At 36.6% G+C, this 27,884-nt stretch overlaps 1 protein-coding gene across 1 annotated transcript in view; it reads right to left on the reverse strand.

Moving 5' to 3' along the window:
* The window catches only part of LOC127837888 (protein zer-1 homolog), a 35,398-nt gene extending 9,334 nt beyond the window's left edge, over nt 1–26,064 (reverse strand). The window contains exons 1-11 of the mRNA XM_052365336.1: nt 25,993–26,064; nt 20,495–21,330; nt 15,315–15,518; nt 12,335–12,437; nt 10,926–11,069; nt 7,024–7,145; nt 6,243–6,297; nt 6,003–6,056; nt 3,397–3,558; nt 2,766–2,856; nt 1,262–1,332 (exon numbers count right to left, since the gene is read on the reverse strand). Of these exons, the coding sequence (XP_052221296.1) occupies nt 1,262–1,332; nt 2,766–2,856; nt 3,397–3,558; nt 6,003–6,056; nt 6,243–6,297; nt 7,024–7,145; nt 10,926–11,069; nt 12,335–12,437; nt 15,315–15,518; nt 20,495–21,327 (1,839 nt within the window). The 5' untranslated portion in view covers nt 21,328–21,330; nt 25,993–26,064. The remainder of the gene's footprint in view (nt 1–1,261; nt 1,333–2,765; nt 2,857–3,396; nt 3,559–6,002; nt 6,057–6,242; nt 6,298–7,023; nt 7,146–10,925; nt 11,070–12,334; nt 12,438–15,314; nt 15,519–20,494; nt 21,331–25,992) is intronic.
* Nucleotides 26,065–27,884: the final 1,820 nt, after the last annotated feature.

Raw genomic sequence — 27,884 nt, forward strand, 5'->3', positions numbered from 1 at the left:
ATATAATGTCATGTCAAGTTGATTAATTGTTCTACTCAAGGATTTCATTGGTACTAGTAATGTTTTCAAAACTGTGTTCAAACTTTAATCAGTTCTAGTCAGTGTTTTTTTGTTATTTCAAAGTGTTATATTTCATATTTTCAGTATGCAATGATACTCAATAAATCAAATTGACAAATACTCATAGTTTCATACTTTATAATGTCATGTCAAGTTGTCAGTATTACTTTTGATCATTGAAATTCATATTCGCAAATAAATATTCGTATTCGCCACCCTGTATTTGTGATAAGTAACGTATTCGTCACCTAGTGTATTCATTACAGTCCTAGTCTGGATAAGTCTGGATAAGTCTTGATATATCTGGATAAGTCTGAATAAGTCTGGATAAGCCTTGGTAAGTCTGGATATGTCTGGATAAGTCTGGGTATGTCTGGATAAGTCTGGAAAAGTCTGGGTAAGTCTGGATAAGTCTGAATAAGTCTGGATATGTCTGGATAAGTCTGGATAAGTCTGGGTATGTCTGGATAAGTCTGGATATGTCTGGATAAGTCTGGATATGTCGGGATAAGCCCACACAGACACATCACAAATGCACTCAAACAGGAACATATATCTAACTGTAATTGTAATTGCAACACTGTGAAATTATAAATTATATTTATTCTTGTGTGTTGACTGATCCACATATTTAATACAAACACATTGGAAAATTACAGCCACGAATTCCTGGTACTAAAATTAAAAAAATTGAATGTGCAAGAAAACAAAACAAATTTTAATGGAGACAATTAGAAATAATTATAAAGATTATAGCTGGTGGCTACTGAGCTGAAGACAAATGTACAAAATTCAAAAACACCCCATATCTCATTTCGCACTGAAGTGAAGCACACATCTTACATAGTTAATAATTCAAGCCAATTGTTACAATAGCACAGATAAGGTTGATTTTTTCAAAAACACAGGTTGTAAATGCATGTGTTAGTATAGTATTAAATTAGCAGGTTTGAATTGAGCCTTGATCTGAGAAAACGGGGATGAATCCATAGGTAAAGTGTCATCCGAGATAAGCCTGTGCAGTCCACTAAGGCTAACCAGGGACTACACTTTCTGTCTAGACTGGATTTCTGCTAAGAGGCTTTCTCTAAAAAAAATGCCATAAAAGTGGAAAGTATTGTCCCTGTTTAGCCTGTGCAGACTGCATATGCTTATCTGGGATGATACTTCCCAGAACAAGGCTCCGTGTGTTTGTACTTACATTAAAGCAGTCAAGAAACAGGTACATCCCCTGTTGGTTCATGAACCGTGTGCAGTTTGACTCAGTCTCATCTGCGAAGGAAAATAACAGGATTTGATGGGAAAAACCTATCATCAAAATAGGATTTGATGGAAAAAAACATGCCATCATAATAGGATTCGATGAAAAAAACATACCATAAGTATAGGATTTGACGGAAAAAACATACCATCATAAAAGGATCTGATGGGAAAGATCTACCATCATAATAGGATTTGATGGGAAAAACACACCATCATTATTTATTAATAGGATTTGATGGGAAAAACATACCATCATGATAGGATTTTACAGAAACAAGAGGGCCATAATGGCCATGAATCGCTCACCTGCCTTACCTTGCTACATCAACTTAAATTCTATCAGACCCATATACAATCCCAAGAAAGATTTCATTAATTAATACATTCTGACAAAATGTCATTAAGTCATTAGGAAAACTGTGACCTCTTTCATCTACACATGCTTTTACTAGAATTGGCCCGGTGACCTAATTTTTGACCCCAGATGACCCATATATATTCCAAAATCAGATATTATGAAGATAAACATTCTGACCATACTTCATTAAGATAAGATGAAAACTATGACCTCTATCGTCTACACAAGGTATTTCTATGATTTGACCTAGTGACCTAGTTTTTGACCACAGATGACCCAAATACAATCCCAACCCAGATTTCATCAAGATAAACATTCTGGCCAAATTTAATTAAGTTTGGGTGGAAGTTTGGATGAAAACTGTGACCTCTACTGTCTACAAAAGATGCTTTTATAATTTGACTTAGTGACCTAGTTTTTGAACCTAGATGACCCAAATTCAATCCCAACACATATCTTAACAAGACAAACATTCTGACAATTTTAATTAAGATCTGATGAAAACTGTGACCTCTATTGTCTACACAAGGGTTTTCTATGATTTGACCTAGTGACCTAGTTTCTGACCCCAAATGACCCAAATACAATCCCAACCCAGATTTCATCAAGATAAACATTCTGACCAAATTTCATAAAGATTGGATGACAACTGCGACCTCTGTTGTCTACACAAGGTTTTTCTATTATTTGACCCGGTGACCTAGTTTTTGACCTAGTGACCTAGTTTTAAACCCCAGATGACCCAAATACATTCCCAACCCAGATTTCATCAAGATAAACATTCTGACCAAATTTCAGAAAGATTGGATGAAAACTGTGACCTCTATTGTCTACACAAACAAAATGTTGACGGACGCACACACGCACGCATCTTAAGCATCCACCCTTCCCGCCAATATAGGGGCAGTCATATATATCTTCATCCAAAACATAGAAAGCATAAACCATTATCCTTCTCCTGGTATATTGTGAGTTTCTCAGTTTTATTGAAAGATGATTTACCCAAAATGAAAGTCTAGGCCTTTTCCTCAAAGCAAGGTAAAAATCCCTTGCACCTGTCTCAGACATTTTTTGCCCATGTTACCTGTTACATTCCACAGTGTACTCCAGCACACCTCCAGTATCTCGTCACAGACTTTGTTCTTCAACTTATTCTGTATGATCTTGCACATCACCTAGCAATTCAGAAACCAAGGTCATATCAGATTGTGTTTTTTTTCTTACAGTACCCACAGGTACAACATATTTTGATTTCTTAAGGTACCCAAAGGTAGCATGTTTGAATCAACTAAATTTTCTCAGTACAAAATGAGGCATATACGTGCTAAATTGCAGGTCAAAAGTTTTGAAACCTAATCACTGACCTCATGCAATGACACCAAACAGATGTGTGATATGAATTTTAGAATAGCTGTAACAGAAACAAAGATATAAATGTTTAACGTTAATCTTAACTGAATCTTCTATCCACAAAAAGGGACATAATCTGCCTATTTGCTCATCAAGGTTATGAACCTTGGTCTATGACCTAATCCAATGACCCCGAACATTTATTTGCATTTTTAATTGAATACCTATATTAGGAATAGTGAAATGAAAATCTTGCATGTTTACCTTTACCAATTTTCTAATATAAAAAAAAAACATTATGGAACTTGGTCAGTGACCTCACAAGATGACTCCAAACAAATGCTTAAAGTTTCAATACTGCGTACCTCAACAATCTCCAGGTCTCCCAGGACCTTTTTCTGTTCGCTCTCGACCTGGCAGGCTAGGCTGTTCAGCAGGAAGATGCCTATACGCAGGAGGAAATCATCGTTGTGCTCGTGCTTCAACATCTGTATCAGCACCCGCACCAGGCGATTGTAACAGTGGAGCTACAAAGGGGAAATATATATGTTACATCATCTTCAACATCTGTATCAGAAAACAAATATTTGATTGTAACAGTGAAGCTACAAAGGGCAATACAATTTTTTAACCATAGAGCATGGATTCATTTAACAGTGAAGCTCCAAAGGGATAAACTGTTGTTTTTTACCATAGAGCTTGGATTCACATAACAATGTAGCTACAAAGGCATGTACTGTTTTTTTATCCCATCATCAGACGTGCATTGTCGAAATAAACCACTGTGGAATAAATTTTCCTCTTTTTGACCTTTGTCCTTGAAGGATGACCTTGACCTTGAAGGATGACCTTGACCTTGAACTTCCACCATTAAAAATGTGCAACTTTATGAGAACGCTGCTTTGAAAAAAAAATCACCTTTGACCTTGAAGGATGACTTTGCCCTTGAAGGATGACGTTGAACTTCCACCACTCAAAATGTGAAGCTTCATGAGAACGCCTCTTTAATTTTTTATTTTTTTTTACCTTTGACCTTGAAGGATGACCTTGACCTTGAAGGATGACCTTGACCTTGAACTTCCACCACTCAAAATGGGCAGCTTCATGAGAACGCCGCTTTGAATTTTTTATATATTTTTTTGACCTTTGACCTTGAAGGATGACCTTGACCTTGAACTTCCACCACTAAAAATATGCAGCTTCATGAGAACGCTGCTTTGAATTTTTTTTATTTTTTTTTACCTTTGACCTTGAAGGATGACCTTGACCTTGAAGGATGACCTTGAACATCCACCACTCAAAATATGCAGCTTCATGAGAACGCCGCTTTGAAACAATTTTTTTTAATTTGTTTTACCTTGAACGATAACCTTGACCTTGAATTTCCACCACTCAAAATGTGCAGCTTCATGAGATACACATGCATGCCAAATATCAAGTTGCTATCTTCAATATTGAAAAATGTGTTTGTCAGAAACACTATGTCCCATTCTGCGCCCCTTTGAATTTTTTTGTTTGTTTGGCCTTTGACCTTGAAGGATGACCTTGACCTTTCACCACTCAAAATGTGCGCCTCCATGAGAAACACATGCATGCCAAATATCAAGTTGGTATCTTTAATATTGCCAAAGTATTCATAAAATGAGCGATTTTGGCCACATATACTTGACCTCTGACCTTGAAGGATGACCTTGACCTTTCACCACTCAAAATGTGCAGCTCCATGAGATACACATGCATGCCAAATATCAAGTTGGTATCTTCAATATTGCCAAAGTATTCATAAAATGAGCGATTTTGGCCACATATATTTGACCTCTGACCTTGAAGGATGACCTTGACCTTTCACCACTCAAAATGTGCGGCTCCATGAGATACACATGCATGCCAAAAATAAAGTTGCTATCTTCAATATTGCATAAGTATTCATTAAATGAGCGATTTTGGCCACATATATTTGACCTCTGACCTTGAAGGATGACCTTGACCTTTCACCACTTAAAATGTGCAGCTCCATGAGATTCTCATGCATGCCAAATATCAAGTTGCTATCTTTAATATTGAAAAAGTTATTACAAATGTTAAAGTTGGAGCAAACAGACCAATGAACAGACCAACAGACAGGGCAAAAACAATATGTCCCCCACTATAGTGGGTGGGGGACATAAAAACACATTTCTGCAGCAACTAATGAAATAAAATTTGTTCAATGATTATTCACTCTTTTTAGTTTTCACTAGCATAAAATTAACAAACAAGGGATGTGTTTGTCAGAAACACAACGCCCCCTACTGCGCCGCTTTGATACAGTAGCATCATCCCAGTAAAGCCTGTGCAGTCCTAACAGGGAAAAGTAGCATCATCCCAGTAAAGCCTGTGCAGTCCTAACAATCATCCCAGTAAAGCCTGTGCAGTCCTAACAATCATCCCAGTAAAGCCTGTGCAGTCCTAACAATCATCCCAGTAAAGCCTGTGCAGTCCTAACAATCATCCCAGTAAAGCCTGTGCAGTCCTAACAATCATCCCAGTAAAGCCTGTGCAGTCCTAACAATCATCCCAGTAAAGCCTGTGCAGTCCTAACAGGGAAAAGTCGTCCCTCAATAGCCTATGAGGATTTCACAGGCTAATATGGGAAGCCACTTTATGCACATGAATTATTAAACCCTGTTTTTCAAGAGCACGGCACATATGAATAAGTAAATAAGTATATAACCCTTTACTACATAGATACTTATTTTGAAGCAATTGTAGTCCCTTAGAAAGTAAAATTTGATTAAAAACCTTTCGTACTGAATTCAAGTTTTAAAGGCTTCATTTTCAACCCTTAGATACTGATGAACAGCAAACAGCATAAAACCTGAACAGACTGCAAGTAACTTGCAGGCTGTTCAGGTTTTATGCTGTTTGCATATAGCCATTTTCTCTTTGCTTCTGAGTGGGAAAATGATAAACAGAAAACTTTATTCCCTACCACTTCATCTGGTATGTTGAAATGACACAACGTGAGGCAGCCATTCCGCATCATCTGAAAATGGAATTTTACAAATTTCAAATTTTTAGTAAATATTAAATTGAATCATTTTATTAATTTTAGCTTTTTTTTTAATGTCCATTAAAATTTGAAGCAAACATAAGACAGCTATTAAGCATTATCTGAGAAGGAAATTTCAATATATTGCGCATTTTTATTAAAATACTTCAAAATACTTACAGTTAGTTCAGTAATGTGTCTTTCCATTGCATCCAACAGGCAGTATATGACTCGCCTGAAAAAAGTAACTCTACAGTTATATCCACAAGAAAGATCGCTTAAATATAAATTTTAATTTAATTTCTGTTTCATTTAATTTAACTTTAAGATAAATAATAATCATATTTTGTTTGTTATGTGTGCATTCTTGTGTCAACATGTTTAACAACTAGTGGCAAATTTTTTTAATCATGTAGATTGAAATTCTATCACAGCAACGTTATTCATATCATTTGTGCCTAGACTCCAGGTATTTAACTGCTGCTGCTATAATTTATAAAGTTTGTCTACACAGACTGTGGAAACTAGAAAAACTTTTATCTGTGATATGCAAAAGAAATAATTTTGTATTGGAACAATATTGAGAAATATATAATTCTTAGTAAACATGCAAACCAGCAGTCCTTTTAGAAAATGGCCATACAATCAGCATATGCACAAGGAACGTTTTTTCTTCTTATGAAAGATGTAAAATTAACATTATATTTAGTTTAAACCTATTTATTTTAGCACAATTGCATCAAAAGACTATAGATTATAGAAACCCTCATGAGTCTGTTTACCGGGTAGAACCATTACTTTGTGTCTGTTTATGAGATTTAAAGAATGCTAGACCAGTTGGGATTGAACCCATGACATCCCAGTTACAAGGCGGACACCATATCTGCTTCACCATGGCGACAATCATTATATTCTGAATTTATATAATTGAATCCTAAACTTATTACATGTAGAGCCAAACCTTTTCTGGACATGTGTTATGAAGGGTTTTCTGCTCCCTTTCACGATGTAGAACAGAGACGCACTGCCAGATATCTGCACGTGTTTGTCATGCTTATTTCTCTCCATACCCTCCACAATAGCCTAGAAGGACAGAGAAGTACATGTAAAACCTTAAAACATGACAGCATAAGTGTTCTTTCAAATTAGAAATTCTCAATTTATTGATGTGCATCCGTTGATAAACAACAATGTGGAGTTCTGATTGTTCCATGCATAGATATTAAACCATGTTTACCAAAGTGGCCAAAAGCATGGCATCAGAATAAAGAAAAGCGATGTTTCAGTCCTCGCCCAATACTGTAACAATTCAGGTTGTACTATAATTTTTTGCGCTGGTCAAAGTCTGCCTCAGCTATTAAAAAAACAACAGCTTTGCTTAGTTTCCGAAACATTGCTAGAGCAAAGCTGTCCATCTCATATCAGTTTATACAGCAAAAAAGCTGTCAATCTTGTATCAGTTGCACTTGCTACAGCAAAAAAGCTGTCAATTTCGTACAAATTGCTACAGCAAAAAAAGCTGTCAATCTCATATCAGTTGCTACAGCAAAAAAAGCTGTCAATCTCATGTCAGTTGCTTACGCAAAGCTTTCATTCTCATATCAGTTGCTACAGAATAGCTGTCAATCTCATATCAGTTGCTACAGCAAAGCTGTCAATCTCATATCAGTTGCTACAGCAAAGCTGTCAATCTCATATCGGTTGCTACAGCAAAAAAGCTGTCAATCTTATATTACTTGCTACAGCAAAGCTGTCAATCTCATATCAGTTGCTACAGCAAAGCTGTCAATCTTATATTACTTGCTACAGCAAAGCTGTCAATCTCATATCAGTTGCTACAGCACAGCTGTCAATCTCATATCAGTTGCTATTGCAAAGCTGTTAACCTCATATCAGTTGATACAGCAAAGCTGTCAATCTCATAGCAGTTGCTATAGCAAAGCTGTCAATCTCATATCAGTTGCTACAGCACATCTGTCAATCTCATAACAGACTACTGCATAACTTAACAGTAATAAAATGTGGGTCTGCTAGCCCCTTATTCAGAGAATCTCTCACGAAACGTTTTTGCAAATCAAATATTAGCCAGGTAGTTGAAGCCATTCAAACCTTGGTAAATACAGTGAACTATGTGTATTACAGTGTTAACACTTTACCACTTACCGATAGATACGTATTTTCACGCATTTGTAGTCCCTTTCAAAATTATATTTAATTTAAGAACTTTCTCACTAGTTTTTAAGGCTTTATCTCCAAACTTAAATACTGATGAGCAGCAAACAGCATAAAACCTGAACAGACTGCGAGTTACTCCCAAGCTGTTCTTGTTTTATGCTGTTTGCACATAGCCATTTTTACTTTGCTTCTAAGTGGTAAAGGGTTAAAGGATTGTGTTTTGATTTATGGGATTGTCAGGAGATTTATGACTTCCCATTTCAGTTAGGAGTGATGTAAACAAATAACATTTAACATAAAATGGTGCTTAAGATTATTGTTGGGGCCCGGCAACCATTGCCAATCCAATGGAAAAAAATCAGGACTGCAGGTGATGTGTAAGTAAATTCGCATAGCAGAAATTTAAATGTTTTGGCAATGGGTAAGAAATAAAAAGTATATTACTTTCTTTATATTTCTGTACAGAAGTCAGTCTTTCGTGTATATGAGTTTTATCATCAGTTCTGTCTTTTTTCAAGTATATGTTAAAAACATATTCACAAGAAACAACATGCTGAATACAACACTGGAAAAGAAATCTACACACCGCATACAAGTGCATTTGTGTAGTGATCAATTTCAATACTTAGCATTATTCTCTTGCTTCTTTTGTTATAAATTATAAAATTGGGCATTCAAGAGAAACTACAAATCGAGCTTCAATCTTGTGGTGTTTACATTTAGTCTTAAATACTTTTGCTCTTTATTAAAAATGATATGTGCATTATAAATAAAAATTCAAACATGGCAGAGTAAGCAATAAAAATGCTCCCTTCTGAAATGAGGGCTATGCCCCTGGACCCATTAACAAAACTCTGGGGAAAGGCTTGCAAATATATTTATCTATTACTAATTATTAAACTTGTACAAATTTAATACAAATAATGATCTATTACTCACTATAACGCAATCCTTAGAGCTACATGTATCAAGTTTTTTGGCACACACTATTGTTTCATGGTCTATCTAATTAATAAGACACAACAACAGCTGTCCTATCCTTCAGCTTTTAATTTATAATGTACATTTTCTGTCAAGCACATGATAAAATGACCACAAAGACATATTTGAAGTTTAGCACCTGTAGCAGTTACATAGTATATGAAAACTGAAATAAAAAGAGATTTGTTTGTCAGAAGCACAATGCCCCCTACTGCGCCGTTTTGAATTTAAAAAAAAATTAATTATATCCCTTTAAAAAATATTACTTTCCTTGTGAAAATGATCTGTACCTTCCAAATGATATAAAATAGAAATTATCTCTCTTTAAAGCATGTTACTTCCTTTGGATTTTATTTTTTTACCTTTGACCTTGAAGGATGACCTCATGAGATACACATGCATGCCAAATATCAATATGCTATCTTCAATATTGCAGAAGTTATGGAAAATGTTAAAGTTTTCGGACAGAGGCACACACTGACAGACGGACTGACAGTTCAATTGCCAAATGCCACCCTACCAAGGGCATAACAATTTATCAATTTAAACATGAAATGTGCCTATGCTAAGAAACAAGATTTTTAACTATTTACCAATTAATTCAGTTGAATTTTATAAAGTTTGAAAGCAATGTCTGCATGTATGCTACTACCACACACAATTCACAGACATCAATACCTCCATCCAATCTCATATTATTCATCTTAAACATGGTCAACATGTAAGCTACCAACAAACATACAGCACAATGCCTCCATCCAAACAAAAGTTACCAAGAGGAAAAAAAATCTATTTTAAGTGACAGTGAACTTTGACCATGAATGCAATCCTGCCCTAAATGAGCCTGCAACTTACCTACACACAATTTCAGAACAATATCTAGGTGTTTGTTAACCTCACCTGATTATCCTTAGGACATTTGTGAAGTTTCAATTAATTATCTGTAGCAGTCATACAGATATGTATTTGTTGCATGCAAACTTCAGCGTACACACAAACCTTGACCAGACTTTTTTTAAACCTTTCAAAAACACTAATAACAGTAATATATTGGTCATGGCTGACAACACTGATGCCGGCATTCGGGAGAGTAGTATATCTTGGACTACTAACTGACTACATCTAATTTTGACTCTCATATGATTTGGTTTAAATGTGTGAAAGGATATTCAATCCGCACTTTGCTATCCTGTGCTGGTTTTTGGAAGTACTTAAATGATTGTTAAAGTATTTTTAATATTGTCTTCTTTGAAAAAGAAAGAGAATTTTGGAAACCAGGGGATTTATTTTTGCGTAATACATACCTGCTGTTTATAAAAACCTCGAACCAGGCTTATCCAGGTCGACCTTTTTTCTGCTTCTATGGAATATTTGGCTTGAAGGAATTCTCTTCTAAGGTTGTCCCAGATTAGCCTGTGAAGATGGCAATGGCCAATCCAGGACAACACTTTACACTTTTTTTGAGTTTTTTGTTCAAAGAAGTCTCTTCTTAGCAAAAATCCAGTTTAGGCCCAAAGAGTTGTCCCTGATTAGCCTGTGTAGACTACATACGCACAAGCATTAAGCCCAGTTTTCTCAGAACGCGGCTCCTAACTTACCTCAAGCCCAGCACTATGTGCCTTGACAGTATAAAGTGCTTAATCAACCTGCATGTTCCATAATAATAACAATTATTACATAAATTGTACCAAAATTATTACAGCATACCTCCAGCGCAGCACAATGAGCCTTAACGGTCTCAAAGCGGAACTTGTTGAACAGAGCGTTGAAAGCCCGGGTCAGCAGGGTAGGCTTGTCCCTGTACACGTTCAGTGACAGGATTATCTGCTCCTCCGAACCATCGCCTGTCACCTAGGCAACAAAACAGGTGCCTGTCTCATCATTCACTATAGCAAGGTTATGATTGAATTGTTAGTTTATATATCAAAACATTTGCATTCCTTATTTTACAATAGTAAACTAAAAGGAAAGAGGTACATGTATAAGTCACCTAGGCATCAAAACAGTGTCCATGGATATTAATGTAAAATCATTAATAGTCGTCTGCATGGAATTTCTTGGTTTTTCAAATAATGACTTTTTGTGAACACATTAATTTGTGGATTTCTGATTTTGGGAAAAAATAATAGAAATTTGTGTCTGTCATTTTGGATCTGTGAGCACACAGCATAAATAACAAGAGCTGTGTTTGTGAAACACAATACCCCCTACTGCGCTTTGAAGCCGCACGGCAGCTATTTTAGAGGAAAAAAAACTTTGACCTTGAAGAATGACCTTGACCTTTCACCTCTCAAAATGTGCAGCTCCATGAGATACACATGCATGCCAAATATCATGTTGCTATCTTCAATATTGCAAAATTTATATTTTGGAACAGACACACACATACAATGACAGACTGACAGACAGGCCAAAAACAATATACCCCTGATCATTCGATCTGGGGGCATAAAATGTAATCTCCCACAAATAATGATTTTACAGTATTAATACATCTTGTAAGGGTACATGTGTATGATTGTTGATAAAATAAAACATTTGCATTTAGTATTTTACAGTAATAAAAATATGCAAAAGATACCAAGGAAACAAATACAAGATGTCCCAGAGGGCCTAAGATTGCTTTATAGTTGAGATCTTGTTACATGAATGTGCACTCTATATTGATATCGTAGTAAATAATATACTTGTTACTAACATAACTGTGCATCTAGAAAAAAAGTATCTTAATGTAAATATGCTCTATCATGTCCTATCTGACAACTCCATGAAAACAGATAGTAAATATAATTTTATGCTTAAAGGTCTTTACATTTTAAAGTTTTGTGAACTACCAAGTCTTAAAAAGAAAGCCATTGTAAATGGTTTATTACCAATACATTATTTTAACAATTATCAGTAAAAAAAATGTTAAAAATATGCAAATATTTAAAAAACAAATTAGTGTCCACAAATTTTAATAATTCAAGGCTTTTTTATAATAGTTTAATTTGTACTTCACCAAGTTTCCATGGCGTAAGAAGAACACTTAGACATAGTGGTAGGCAAATACAGAGCACTAAAAGCTGTGAAAAATTAAATACACCTACAAATTCAAAAACAATAACCATAGTCACCTTAACAGCTGGAAGTTTTTTTCTTCGACAGGGATCACCAGGGCAGTTCAACAGTCCCAGGAACTCAAACGTCCGACCATCATTTCCAGGCAGACCACATGGTCTGAAAATAAAATATTGTCTCTATTGGGTAAAAATTATAAATACTGCTTGAGTGTTTTTTTCACCATTTTGGGAAAAGGGCTGGGGCCATTGGTATTGGGAAAATAGCGTTGTTTTGACAAAAACTGATTTGTTTAATATTTTGCTTCCAAACACTTTGTTTCTCTAAAAAGGGATTTACATATTACATTTGCTAAGTCTAAAATCATAAAATAAAATGTTTAATTTTACAAGACCTGTGTTTGTGAAACACAATGCCAGTGTTTTCCGGAAACACCGGCAGCCAGCGATTTCACCGGTTACATTCTATCTAAATGTAGATGCCAGTAACTTTTCCCAAAAATATTAATTGAAATGATGCAAATACACCCGTTTAATTGCTTAGTTATTTAGCTATTTCTGTCCAAACCCCATAACTTCGTCAAAAACCAATGGACCTGAAAAAACTCACACTTCATCTGTAAGTCATGGTACTCACGTGGTTCACATACCAAAAAGCAGCTAAATATCTGAAAGGGATTTATACAAAACCTCCATATAATGGTTATCATAGAGAAAAAATTAAGTCAATGACCCATAACTTTGCAAAAAATCAATGGACTGGAACGAAACTTACACTTCATCTGTAAGTCATGTAGGTTGACTTGCATACTCAAAATAAAATAAATATCTGAAAGTGTTTTGTAAAAAAACAGGAATTCCAGACAGACGGTGCGACTGCTATATGACCTTTCCGTGAGAGGGAATGTCAATTTGGAATCTTCGGCAATCATTTCAGAAACAAATATATCCTTTTGAAATTGAGAATGGGGCAGATCGTTTTCAAAAAAATTGACAAAAAACATTGCCCACCATGGAACTATTAAAATGAGGAATTATTTTGTTGTTGTTTTTTGTCTGTTTTATGCTGGATTTTATGTGTGCTTTTCTATGTCTTTTGTTCTGTCTAAAAAGGCACAATAGTGTATACTAATACACAATAATTATAATTAATTTCATAACCCTGTTCAAATGATATCAATTAAAGCTTGTCACTTAAGGGAAGAAAAATAACTCAAAATCACACATGTCATAATGTGCAGCAAGTTAATACAATCAAGCAGCCCAAAAGCATCATCATCATGACAATTATAAACAAGGGACAAATTTATCACAAAACCAGGTTTTCAAAATTTGAAAAAAAAATGAGCATTTTTACTGATTGTTCCTAGTTAACCCCTTTGTGAAAAATTCAATCTACCCGGTAAAGTATTTTTAGTCGTGGCAACCTTGATTTAAAAGTCTGATAAAGGGAGACAATTCAAAATACGCATTGTTACTGATTGTTCCTAGTTACCCCCCTTGTGTCAAATTCAATCTACTTTTAGTCGTGTCGACCTTGATTTAGACCGAATCATAAAATCCCGACAATATGCGCCAGGGCACTTGGTGACAATCATTTTGTGAAAGTTTCATTGAAATCTGTTGAGAATAAAGGAGTTGCGCTCATTAGAATTGTTCCGCCTGCCTGACCGCCCACCCACCCGCCGACATTCACCAATCTAATAACCAGTTTTTTTCTTCGGAAAACCTGGTTAAAAACAACTTTCACTTCACACACAAACGACAGAAAAAAGGAGATCACAAAAGCTGACAGTTGTAAAAATGCTAGCATTGTGTTAACACAGTCCACTGGGATTTAAGAGCGGGAAGCTCAAAGCTGTTTAAATGCTTACCATGGGGGCATAACTTTACCAAATGTTGTAGAGGACTTCTTTACATACAAAATATATAAAACCTATGAACCTTGTGTTTTCAGAGAAGTTACTTTGCTCATAGTTAATGCTAATTATTATGGAACGCAAAATCAATGAACAGTATTGGCATACTCTCTTATAAAACTCGTGACTTAATGCATATGCGTACAGTGTCATCCTTGATTAGCCTATGCAGTCTGCAAAGATTAATCAGGGATGACATTTCTTCTTGTATGGAATTTTTCATTCAAAGGAAGTCTCTTCTAAACAGAAATGCAGAAAAAGCAGAAAGAATTGTCACTGATTAGCCTGTGTGAACTGCACATGCTTATCTGGGACAACACTTCACGCACATGCATTAAGCCCCGTTTTCCCAGACAAAGCTCTAATATCTAGAGTGTCACCTTTAAGTCACTTGTTTAAAAGTTAAGAAATCCACACTTTTTAGGGAAATAATATCTCAACAAGGGCTGTTTGTAAAACATGCATGCCCTCCATATGGGCTGTCAGTTGTAGTGGCAGCCATAGTGTGAAAACTTTTTTGTCACTGTGACCTTGACCTTTGACCTAGTGACCTGAAAATCAATAGGGGTCATATGCGAGTCATGATCAATGTACCTATGAAGTTTCATGATCCTAGGCATAAGCGTTCTTGAGTTATCATTCGGAAACCATTTTACTATTTCGGGTCACCATGACCTTGACATTTGACCTAGTGACCTCAAAATCAATAGGGGTCATCTGCGAGTCATGATCAATGTACCTATCAAGTTTTATTATCCTAGGCATAAGCGATCTTGAGTTATCATCCGGAAACCATTTTACAATTTCGGGTCACCGTGACCTTGACCTTTGACCTAGTGACCTCAAAATCAATAGGGGTCATCTGCGAGTCATGATCAATGTACCTTTGAAGTTTCATGATCCTAGGCCTAAGGTTTCTTGAGTTATCATCCGAAAACCATCTGGTGACACATACGGACGGACGGATGGACCGAAATGTGCAAAACAATATACCCCCTCTTCTTTGAAGGGGGCATAATAATATGCACTTCCGCTACTTTCATTGGTGCCAATTTAATTATTTACATATCTTTAAATGATAATTTCAACATTCAATCATTGAACTACAAGTTACTCACTCTTCGGGCTCCTCAGATTTCTTGGGCTCAAGCCTGTGAGACACAGGCTCCCATGGCAGGTCCCCGGCAAGGTTGGTCCCAGAGATGTCAAGGGACCGCAGGAAGGGCAGGGCGGCCAGCAGGTTAGCGATCCTCTCAGTGGGATTGCGATACTGGACAGGCAGGTACCAGTTGGTGTCCTCAGCTTGAGATATGTCCAGGTGCCTGCGGAATACATTTGCGAGAAGTGTTGTTCCAGATTAACCTGAGGAGTTTGCATAGACTTATCAGTGACAACACTTACCACAGTTTGCATAGACTTATCAATGACAACACTTACCACAGTTTGCATAGACTTATCAGTGACAACACTTACCACTTTGATGCGGGGTGGGTGGTGGGGGGGAAGTTGATCCTTAGCGAATTATGTTTAGGCGGGAAGTTTCGCCGCTGATTAGCCTGTTCAGACTGCACTAGAATCTGTGATGACACTTTACACACATGCATTAAACATAAAACACAGCCAGCAGGTTACTGATCCTATCTGTTGCATTACAGTACTTAACTGGCAGGTACCAGTTTGTTTCCTCTGTTTGAGATATGTCCAAGAGCTTGAAGAATACATCCCACTTGTTCTTAGTTTAACAATATTACAACTTCAAAAAAGCTGTTAAAAGATAAAAGAACAAAATAATTATATTTTAACAAAAAAACATTCCTGGTTAACTAAGAAAACTGTTTAAAATACATGTATATGTAAGTTTATTGATAATTACTAAGCAAAATAACAAAATTATAAAGCTTTTGTAACGTTTTTCTTAAAATAATTTAGCAAATATATTAGCACTGTTAGCAGATATTATCTAGCTTAACATTCTGACCACGTTTCATCAAGATTGGATGAAAATGGAGCCTCTGGAGTGGTAACAAGCTAAATGTTTAGGATGCAAACAGGAAACCACATTAGGAGGTACATGTAAGCTAACAAAGGCTGTCAGAGGACAGTGCGCTCGACTATTGGAGTGTTTGACAGTATAACGTAAGCCATCATGGGGAAATTGTTCATATTCAATCATTTATTAGACGATCTTTCAAAAATATATATAAAAAAAGGAAAAAAAAATTTGGGGAGGGGTGGGGGTTGAGAGGGGGTATATTGTGGGGTGTGGTCATTTATTAGACGATCTTTCAAAAATAAAAAAAGGGACAAAAAAATTAGGGGGTAGGGGAAGGGGTAGGGGGGGGTGAGAGGGGGGTATAATGTGGGGTGTGGTAATTTATTAGATGTTCACAAAAAAAAATGGGGGGGGAAGGGGGGGAAGGGGGGTTTAGGGGCGTGAGAGGGGGGTATAATGTGGGGTGGGGTTATTTATTAGATGTTTAAAAAAAAAATTGGGGGGGGGGGGAGGTTGAGGGGGGAAGGGATTCTGGGTAGGGGCGTGGGGTATTGTTTGGGTGGAATCCATTGTGGTATTCAGGTAAGTGTTGTTTTGTCAAAGTAATTATAAATGTGATCATAAATAAAGAACTTATGGCAATTTAAGCAAAATGTTCAATTATCTAAGTGTAAAAGGGGCCATAATTATGTAAAAATGCTTGATACAGTGGTCTGCTCTTGTTTATACATGTAGGTTGGGGTCATGTTGGTAAACAAGTATGCAACATATAAAAGCAATATGTCAGAGGATATAGGAAATATTTTAGGTAGTGCGCAAACTTTAACATAGATTTATCAATGATATGCATATTCTCAGTATAAAAGGGGCAATAATTATGACAAAATGCTTGATAGAGTTGTCTGCTCTTGTTTATAGGTTGGGGTCATGTTTGTGAACAAGTATGCAAAATATGAAAGCAATATGTCAAGGGACAATGAAAATAATTGGGGTAGTACGCAAACTTTAACATTTGCACGCTAATGCTAGCGCAGACGCTCACGCCGACGCCGGGGTGAGTAGGATAGCTCCACTATATATATGTTCCTATTCATACTTTCTTATAACCCTTTATTTCCCACTGAGATATGTATTTTGTAGTCCCTTAGAAAGTTAAATTTAATTAAAGACCTTTCTTACTAGATTTAAGTTTTAAAGGCTTCAATTCAAACCCTTAGACACTGATGAGCAGCAAACAGCATAAAACCTGATTAGACTGTGAGTTACTCACAGGCTGTTCTGGTTTTATGCTGTTTGCACATAGCAATTTCACTTTGCTTCTGAGAAGGAAAGGGATAACACAACATAACAGAGTTAAAAAGAACAAATTAAATCAGCATGTTAATAAATGTATACATCTCAATTAAAACATTCAAGAAGTTGATTGAAATTTGTATGCTGTCCTTGTAAGCTTAATGTTGGCAAAGTCAAAAGCAAAAATGCAGCAGCAGAATTAGGTGGTCGGTAAGTTGTATATAACAGATATTGTATTTATTTTAACCAAATGGAATTGCAATTTCATGTACCCATCTCAAAAATACACCTAATGCCGTAAACATATTCAGATAAATATTCAGATAAACAAGAGATAAGTTTGTCAGAAATACAATGCCCCCTACTGCGCCGCTTTTTAAAAATATAACTTCCCTTGTGAAAATGATCTGTACCTGCCAAATGATATAAAATAGAAATTATCTCCCTTTAAAGCTTGTTACCTCCTTTGGGTTTTGTTTTTTGACATTTGACCTTGAAGGATGACCTTGACCTTTCACCACTCAAAATGTGCAGCTCCATGAGATAAACATGCATGCCAAATATCAAGTTGCTATCTTCAATATTGCAAAAGTTATGGCCAGTGTTAAAGTTTTCGGACGGAATCACAGACTGACAGTTCAACTGCTATATGCCACCCTACCAGGGGCATAATAAACAATAACCCCACCCCAAACAGTTTCTGTTTCTTCTGAAAGGTTCAGAAAATACATCAATAAATATTTCAGAAAACAAGTTTCATCTATGTTGGTTTCTTTAATACAGATGATATCATACATGTATTAAGAGCAAAAGTTTCTTGAAAAAAAAGTCTGATTTGTTGCGATTACTAGGTATATAATATAAAAACAACATTTGTAATCTCATTAATTACCGGTCCTGTACTTGACACAACATCCATATGTGACAACAGTGGAATTATAATTACAAAACAACAAATGTGTTTGTCAGAAACACTATGTCCCCTTCTGCGCTGCTTTGACTTCTTTTTTCTTTTTTTACCTTTGACCATGAAGGATGACCTTGACCTTGACCTTCCACCACTCAAAATGTGCAGCTCCATGAGATACACATGCATGCCAAATATCAAGTTGCTATCTTCAATATTGCAAAAGTTATGGCAAATTGTTAAAGTTTGACCAAACAGACCAACAGACAGGGCAAAAACAATATGTCCCACACTATAGGGGACATAAAAACAATCATGCCTTTTCATATTTACATTTTGAACATGGGCAAAGGAACTTTGTTCATTGCCCCCACAATAAGATTTTTTTATCAATACTAATATTAAAGTAGAGTTCTTTCTTCTGAAAATAAGTCCTACTTAACCATGAGACAAACCAAAAGAGTCACTATAAAATACTGCTACTATAAAATACTGCCAAGTCATTCATTTATGACAGCGATGCAACAAAATGATGATGTGGTCTCTAGGGGTTTCCTACATGTAAATTTGAACAAGAGCATAAACATACAAATAATAGTTCAATGGGAAAGCAGCGATTTTCCTCCTTCTTTATAAAGTACCGGTAAACGGCACTTTCCCAATCGAGCGAAAATTCCCAAATTCCCAATCAGCATCTGAAAAAATCCCAATCGGCGTCCGAATTTTTTCTCAAAACGATCGAAAGTTATGTAACAAAACCCAACATTCGGCAAGCGAACAAAGAAAATCGTATAGTTGTGTGTAACCACTCGCTCGATTAATTTCGGGTTTTATTAATCAGCGCGTTCAATCAATAGAGTCATTACTGTTTCCGGTTCTTTTGTCAGGCAGCCAGCGTACTGTTCTACGTCGGTTTGTAACCTTATCATAGTTTGAAATGAGTCATAATAGCAAATATTATGCAAAAATACTAAAAAAGAGTCACAGGCAAGTGGATCCCGTTTACTGACGCAGTTTGGTTTCAAGATTTCAAACAATCTTTGCACGACCAATCGGAACCGTCTATCACAGGACACATTGACAGCACTAATGATGCTGTGCAGAGAGGGATGCCAGCAACTGAGTGATGATCAAACATCAAAGATTGTTGAAATTTTCAAAAAAGTGAAAGAGAGACACATTGCTTTATAAGAGATTAAAACAACTAGTAATTGATTTTGTGTGTTCTTAATAATATTTTGTTATTTATAATATATAATAAGACCCAAACTTCACAACGCGATTTTCCCAATTTAAGGATTTCACGACTCGATTTTTCCCAATTTTGAGGTTTTCACGACTTAATTTTTCCCAATTGGACCGGTACGGGTACTTTTCCCAATTGGACAAGGAAAATCGCTGGAAAGTAAAATGCTTATACAGAAAGTCTTGAAACAGATGGTTGATACTTAGATTATTCCTTTATATATATATATAATATATAAAATAATGTCATGCAATAAACAAAACCTATTTGGTTAAAAATAAATATGGAATTAACAGGCCTCTTTCCTTTGGCTATCATTTGGATCAAAAATGTTTAGAAATATGATTATCAACTTATCAGTCTAACAAAAAAAAGTAGAACTTAAAGTCAAAACAATACATTGTAAAAGACAGAAGAGAAAACAATAACATGTCAGAAAACAAGAAACTGTCGGAGACGGGTGATGCTCTCCAAAGCTTGTTTTTTCCACAATATTGCACTATTATTCAGATAAAAGGAAACATCTTGAGGGCACAGTAGTTGGGGGGACAAGAATTTTTTTATTGAAAATTTCAAAGGGCCATAACTCTGTGAAAAATCAGCCGACCAGAACCTGCTGATAATATGGACATCTCCTCTTGGTAGTGAAGCTTCTCATAAAGTTTCATTGAATTCCTGTCATAAGTTGCTGAGAAACAGCCCGGACAAAAATTGTGCCCGGACGGACCGATGGACACACAGACGGACAGACGAAGCGGCGACTATATGCTCCCCCCAAAATAAATTTTGGGGGAGCATCATAAATCAATTTTGATTCTTAACTTGTTGGATTAAGGAAAGAGCACATTTAGGGTTTTACCTCAGAGTTCTCAGCTTCATGAGATTATCCAAGGCAGGTTCACAGCCATTCAGTGTATCACAAAGTGTGAGGGAGACAAGATTAGGAAGGTCAAGGTTGCCCAGCTTTATCAGGAACCGCTGCCCTAAACCCCAGCCACATAGGTACAGGTCTAAGTGAGTTAAGCTCCTCAGAGGTTGTATCACACGTTCTAGTATTCTCACACTTTCCATCGGCATATCGTCGATCGGTTTAAATCCCTGAAATTCACGCAAGCACAGGTGTCTTAGATGAGGCAAGTTTAAGGTCATGTTTTGTAGCCTCTCATCGTGATCTCCACTTGCATTGGTTTGATCCTCTACCTGACGTGATTCATTGAGTATAAAATCTAGTCTAGCGATTATGTCATTGCCGCCGATTTGGAGGTATTGGAGGGTCTTGGATGTCTGGTTTATTGCATCAAGGAACTGAGAATTGATTTCCGAACAATATGAAATGTCTACACGCCGTACAGGATGAAGACAAAGAAATTTTAACTGCTGATTATTCACAGCTGTATAGCGCAACGGGAGTTCTGTTAAACTAGTGGTTGCTCGATTGTTGAATATTCCAAACACATTGTCCTTGGGATTTTCCAGGTGCTTGGAATACTTTGCCAACTTGATTAAAATCTTGTCACTCAGTCCCTGTGGAAAGTTGATTCCTGGTTTGAGGCAATAAGACTCATCAGTTTTGTTAAGAAAAGTGAAAATATTTCCAACTAAGAAATCAATGCACAGATCTTCTAAAGAGCTTGGTTTGTTGACAGGCCAAGGGTCAACCTCGTCTGAACTCGAATGCACAAGCCTCGCCATTCTCTGAAACAACAATATGCTTAGTAATTGAGATCATAATTGCAAAATTCCAACAACAGAGATAATAATTAACACATCTACAAAAAATATCACATCTTTGACTTGTTTTAGAAATGTAATAAAGCCAATACAAACAAGAAATGGCGCGGCAGAGGCCGACACGTATCCCCACACCGCATGTTTGACCCAGGGGCGCCCCAGGGCTGGTAATGGGGCCATGCATAGTTGAGATTGACCATATTGTCATAAGAGAAGTTCAGTATCAATTAGAAGTAAATCGGTGTAGAAATGAAGAAGTTAAGGAAAAGGCAATTTTGGGTGGGTGTGGCCTATGTGGGCGGGGTGCCCCAGGGTTGGTAATGAGGCTATGCATAGTTGAGATTGACAGTATTGTCATAAGAATAGTTCAGTATCAATTAGAAGTGAATCGGTGTAGAAATGAAGAAATTATAGAAAAAGGCAATTTTGTGTGGGTGTGGGCTATTTTGGCGGGGCGCCCCAGGGTTGGTAATTGGGCCATGCATAATTGAGATTGACCGTATTGTCATAAGAGAAGTTCAGTATCAATTACAAGTGAATCGGTGTAGAAATGAAGAAGTTATAGTAAAAGGCAATTTTGGGTGGGTGTGGCCTATGTGGGTGGGGCGCCTCAGGGTTGGTAATGGGGCCATGCATAGTTGAGATTGACCGTATTGTCATGCATAGATGAGATTGACCGTATTGTCATAAGAGAATTTCATTATCAATTTGAAGTGAATCAGTGTAAAAATGAAGAAATTATAGTAAAAGACATTTTGGGTGGGTGTGGTCTATGTGGGCGAGGCGCATCAGGGTTGGTAATGGGGCCATGCATAGCTGAGATTGACCATATTGTCAAAAGAGAGGTTCAGTATCAATTTGAAGTAAATCGGTGCAGAAATGAAGAAGTTAATGTAAAATAACATAAAAAATGAGTGAAAATCTCTGACCCGGCCCGCCCCAACCCCAATTACTTTTGACCCAGGGGTCAGATCAAAATTCCAAATAGTGCAGGGTCGCACATATGCTCATAGCTACCATGTGAGTAAGTTTCAAGGTTCTAGTGCTTATAGTGTATATGTAGGAGGAGATAGTGGCCAGGACGGACAGACAGATGGACAGACGGACGGCGGAGATAACCACAATATCCCCACGCTTTTTAAAAAGCGTGGGGATAATTATTCATAATAGTGATTTTTTCACCAAATTACCGCCGATATTCTGCTCTTTCCAGAAGGAAACAAGAGATGTGTTTGTCAGATACACAAGGCCCCCTATTGCGCCGCTTTGAAGCCATAAATTTGACCTTTGACCTTGAAGGATAACCTTGACCTTTCACCACTCAAAATGTGCAGCTTTGTGAGATACACATGCATGCTAAACATCAAGTTGCTATCTTCAATATTCAAAAAGTTATGACAAAACTTTAACGAAGGTTAAAGTTTTAGGACGGAACAAGAGCTGTCAGAGGACAGCGAGCTCGACTATTCCAGTGCTTGACAGTATAACGTAAGCCATCATGGGGAAATTGTTAATATTCAATAATTTATTAAACGATTATTATTATTATTATTATTAAACGATCTTTCAAAAAGAAAAAAAAGAAAAAAGAAAAATAAAAAAATTGGGGGGGGGGATGAAATGGGTTATAATGTGGGGTGTGGTCATTTATTCGACGAGCTTTCGAAAATAAAAAAGGAAAAAAATATTTTTGGGGGGGGGGGGGGGGGTAGAGGGGGGGCTGAGAGGGGGGTATAATGTGGGGTGGGGTTATTTATTAGATGATCTTTCAAAAATAAACAAGAGTGCCAAACTGTCACAAGATACGCCCGTTCGGAGGTTTTGGACACCATGCTTAATGCTTGAAATGCACTAAGTGACCTCGAGACCTAGTTATTGACCCGGCATGACCCATATTTGAACTTGACCTAGATATCATTTAGATGTAACATCTGACTAAATTTGGTGAAGATCAAATGAAAACTACTTCAATTAGAGAGCTGGCACCATGCTAAATGCTTGAAATTCATTATGTGTCCGATCGTGACCTCGTTTTTGACCCGGCATGACCCATATTCGAATTTGATCTACATATCATCTAGACTCAACTTCTGACCAAATTAGGTGATGATCAGATGCAAACTACTTCAATTAGAGAGCGGACACCATGCTAAATGCTTGAAATGCACTAAGTAACCTTGTGACCTAGTTTTTGACCCGGCATGACCCATATTCGAACTTGACCTAGATATCAACTAGATGCAACTACTGACCAAGTTTGGTGAAGATCGGATGAATACAATTTGAATTAGAGTCCGGACAAAGTGGCGCCGTTGAAAATGCACTAATTGACCCTATGACCTAGTTTTTGACCCGGCATGACCCATATTCGAACTTGGCCTATATATCAACTAGATGCAACTGCTGACCAAGTTTGGTGAAGATCGGATGAATACAATTTGAAATAGAGTCCGGACAAAGTGGCCCCTTTGAAAATGCACTTATTGACCCTATGACCTAGTTTTTGACCCGGCATGACCCATATTCGAACTTGGCCTAGATATCAACTAGATGCAACTGCTGACCAAGTTTGGTGAAGATCGGATGAATACAATTTGAATTAGAGTCCGGACAAAGTGATGCCTTCCGCCCGCCGCCCGCCGCCCGCCGCCCGCCGCCCGCCGCCAAGGGGTTTCACATAATACGTCCCGTATTTTATACGGGCGTATAAAAAGGAAAAAAAAAATGGGGGTTGGGGTAGGGGGGGGGGGCTGAGAGGGGGGTTTCATGTGGGGTGGGGTTATTTATTAGATGATGTTTAAAAAAATGGGGGGGGGATAGGGGTGAGTGGGGGTGAGAGGGGGGTATAATGTGGGGTGTGGTTATTTATTAGATGATGTTTTAAAAAAAATGGGGGGGGGGGAGGTTGGGGGGGGGGAGGGATTCTGGGTAGGAGCGTGGGATATTGTTTTGGTGGAGTGCATTGTGGTATGTCAGGTCAGTGTTGTTTTGTCAAAGTATGAATCAAATGTGATAATAAATGAAGAAGTTTTGGCAATTTGAGCAAAATGTTCAATTATCTAAGTGTAAAAGGGGCCATAATTATGTCAAAATGCTTGATACAGTGGTCTGCTCTTATTTATAGTTTGGGGTCATGTTGGTAAACAAGTATGCAACATATAAAAGCAATATGTCAAAGGATATAGGAAATATTTAGGGTAGTACGCAAACTTTAACATAGATTTATCAATAATATGCATATTCTAAGTATAAAAGGGGCAATAATTATGACAAAATGCTTGATAGAGTTGTCTGCTCTTGTTTATAGGTTGGGGTGATGTTGGTTAACAAGTATGCAAAATATGAAAGCAAATTGCCAATATGTCAAGGGACAATGAAAATAAATGGGGTAGTACGAAAACGTTAACATTTGCACGCTAACGGAAACGGCATGGAAACGGAACGCCGACGTGAGTAGGATAGCTCCACTATATATATATTTCATATATAATACTCAAGCTAAAAAGACCATTGAAATCCAAAACTCACAAAGCCAAAGGCACCATTTGCAACCAATTAAGCAAATTAATAACAAATAAACACAAAGTGTGACAGAAAGATGGACAGACGGACAGACAGTCCGAGCACTATATGCCCTCCTTCGGGGGCATAAAAAAAGAGCTGTCACCATAGGATGACATATGCCACCTATAAACGCTTTGATAGAAGTTATGAGCACTTATCGAAACCTCAACGCAGATTTCGAAACCTAAACGCAGACCCTAAGTTCAAGGTGAAGGTCAGAGGGGTAAAAAAATGTGTGCGTATGGAAAGGCCTCAGCATACCAAATATGAAGGTTATATCTCAAGGGACATAGAAGTTATGAGCATTTTTCGAAACTTATACGCAGATTTCGAAACCTAAACGCGGACCCTAAGTTCAAGGTCAAGTTCACAGGGTTGAAAATTTTTAAGGCCTCTTCCATCTACACATGCATACCAAATATGAAGGTTATATCTCAAGGGACATAGAAGTTATGAGCATTTTTCGAAATGTAAACGCAGATTTCGAAACCTAAACGCGGACTCTTAGTTCAAGGTCAAGGTTACAGGGGTGAAAATTTGTGTGCGTATGGAAAGGCCTCATCCAAATACACATGCATACCAAATATGAAGGTTATATCTCAAGGGATATAGAAGTTATAAGCATTTTTCTAAACCTTAAGGCAGATTTCGAAACCTAAACGCGGAGCCTAAGTTCAAGGTCACAGTGGTAAAAATTTGTGTGGGTATGGAAAGGACTTGTCCATGTACACATGCATACCAAATATGAAGGTTATATCTCAAGGGACATAGAAGTAATGAGCATTTTTCGAAACCTAAACGCAAAGTGTGACGGAAAGACAGACAGACAGACGGACAGACGGGCAGACGGACAGTCCGATCACTATATGCCACCTTTTCTTTGAAAAGGGGGCATAATTTCCCAAAGCAATATAAAACTTCTGCTATAAACACAATAACATTAGAAATGATGTACAATGATAATTCTGCAGCATGAATTTAAACGGAGCGTGTCGAGTTGTAGCCAAAATGAAATAAGACTTAAAATTTGTTTGCCACTTTAGCCGAAACATAAGATTGTACCTTGCAATTCACACCTGTAGTATACGTCGTTATCCAAAATGGCGTAAAGTGGAGAAAAGAAATTACAATTCTCTGCAAAAATGACAAATAACAATTATATTAACAAAGGATTTCATAACTTAAGCAGGGATTAATAAAATGCCTGTGTCACTTAAAAAGTGAGATACAAAGCACAAATACGTATTAGAAATCTACTGAGTGAGTGTATGTCACAGAAACAAGTGTTTGCAAATTGGAGTTCAGTCTACTTGCAAATTAAAAATATTTATTATCGTTAAAAAAAGGAGAAAGACAAACATGATTTGGTTTATATGTTAATGGATCTGTGTATAATCAGATTCATATCCTGCTTTATTAAGTTTGTCAAGCTTTTCACTGAAGAAGCATGGGATTGAAAACGTGAAATGCAACATGGTAAAAGGTAAACAACTTAAATATATTAATTTAAACTCAGTTTAATGTATCAAGAACACAACAAAGAACTTGTGTGTTAGTTAATATTGGTTAATGTTTTTCCCATATGATATTTAATTTCAAAAAGCCATTAAAGAGACCTTTTCACAGATTTTGGCATGTACTGAAGTTTGTCATTAAATGCTAATATTGATAAATGTAAACAATTGTATCTAAAAAGCTCAAGTAAAAAAACAAGAATAAAATTACTGAAAGAAAAAAAGTAACCCTCAACTGGGCTCGAACCACTGACCCCTGGAGTAAAAGTCTACCGCTTAGACCACTGGGCCATCCATGCTCATGCAATGAGTGATGTATTTTATTCTTTTTATAACCTATCCTCATAGTGTTACAAAATATAACCACAACAGAACTCTCCACATTATTCAATTGATTAGCGTTGCAACACTTTTATTATAATTTTCAGGTTTTTAAATCGTCAAAAGATTCCTAAAATGGATATTTTAGAGCATGGTAAATGTTCAGTATTACTGTTTCATCACAAATATCATAACTTCAGCCAAAATGTGTGAATCTGAACCATTTTTTTATTTTGTCAATTTTAATACCAAACATGAAAAGGTCCCTTTTACTGTATACAATTCTTAAAATTTGAAAAGATAATGTTTTAATTGTGTATTAAATAATCTATTATATTCACATAATACACTGTTCTTAGATAAATGCAAGTTTAACATTAAAGGATGTCAACAAAACATTTTCTTGATTGGAAGAAGAAATGTAAACAGTACTTTATAATATAAATCAAAGACCTATAGATAACACAGATTGGAAACTCTCGTCTTTGCGATAGCGATATGCAATAATATCTAACGGCGTACCCGGGTCACGTGACATGGATTTTGGAGATGCCGGTGTACCTGTAGATTCTTCCCTGTTCCAGCTACTGTCGGCCATTTTGTTTTAAAGCAATCAATTATGGGCAAAGTCGGTCGCAGCAAACAGACATATTGAATATTTTTTTGTGTAAATAAAAATAAGTTTTTATTTTCTTTGTTGATAATGCTTCAGGTTTTGATAGTTATTATTCTAATGTATTATTAATTTATCGGAATTTGAAAGAGAACAATGGATTTGTTCATTTTCAATAATTTTTGAAAAATTGAAAGGCCCAAACGATTTTTTTCAAAAACTTCTTCATTTCTCATCACAGATTTATTAAGTAAGATGGTTATGCTAGGTGAGATGTTAATCTAGGTATGATTTATAAAAAGTAGAAGAAAATAAGGCATTTTAAAGAATTTTGCCTTTGTACAATTTTATACTGTTATTTCATTCAATCATTTTATGCTTGGTGATATGTTTATCTAGTTTTGAATTAAACAAACTGGAGGAAAATGTTCATTTTAAAGGATTTTGGCCTTGTTCAAAGTTGGTACAATTTTTAGCTCTTATACCCTATTGTACACACCTGTCGT

Source organism: Dreissena polymorpha, chromosome 7 (assembly GCF_020536995.1).
Source record: "Dreissena polymorpha isolate Duluth1 chromosome 7, UMN_Dpol_1.0, whole genome shotgun sequence".
Taxonomy (NCBI): Eukaryota; Metazoa; Mollusca; class Bivalvia; order Myida; family Dreissenidae; genus Dreissena; species Dreissena polymorpha.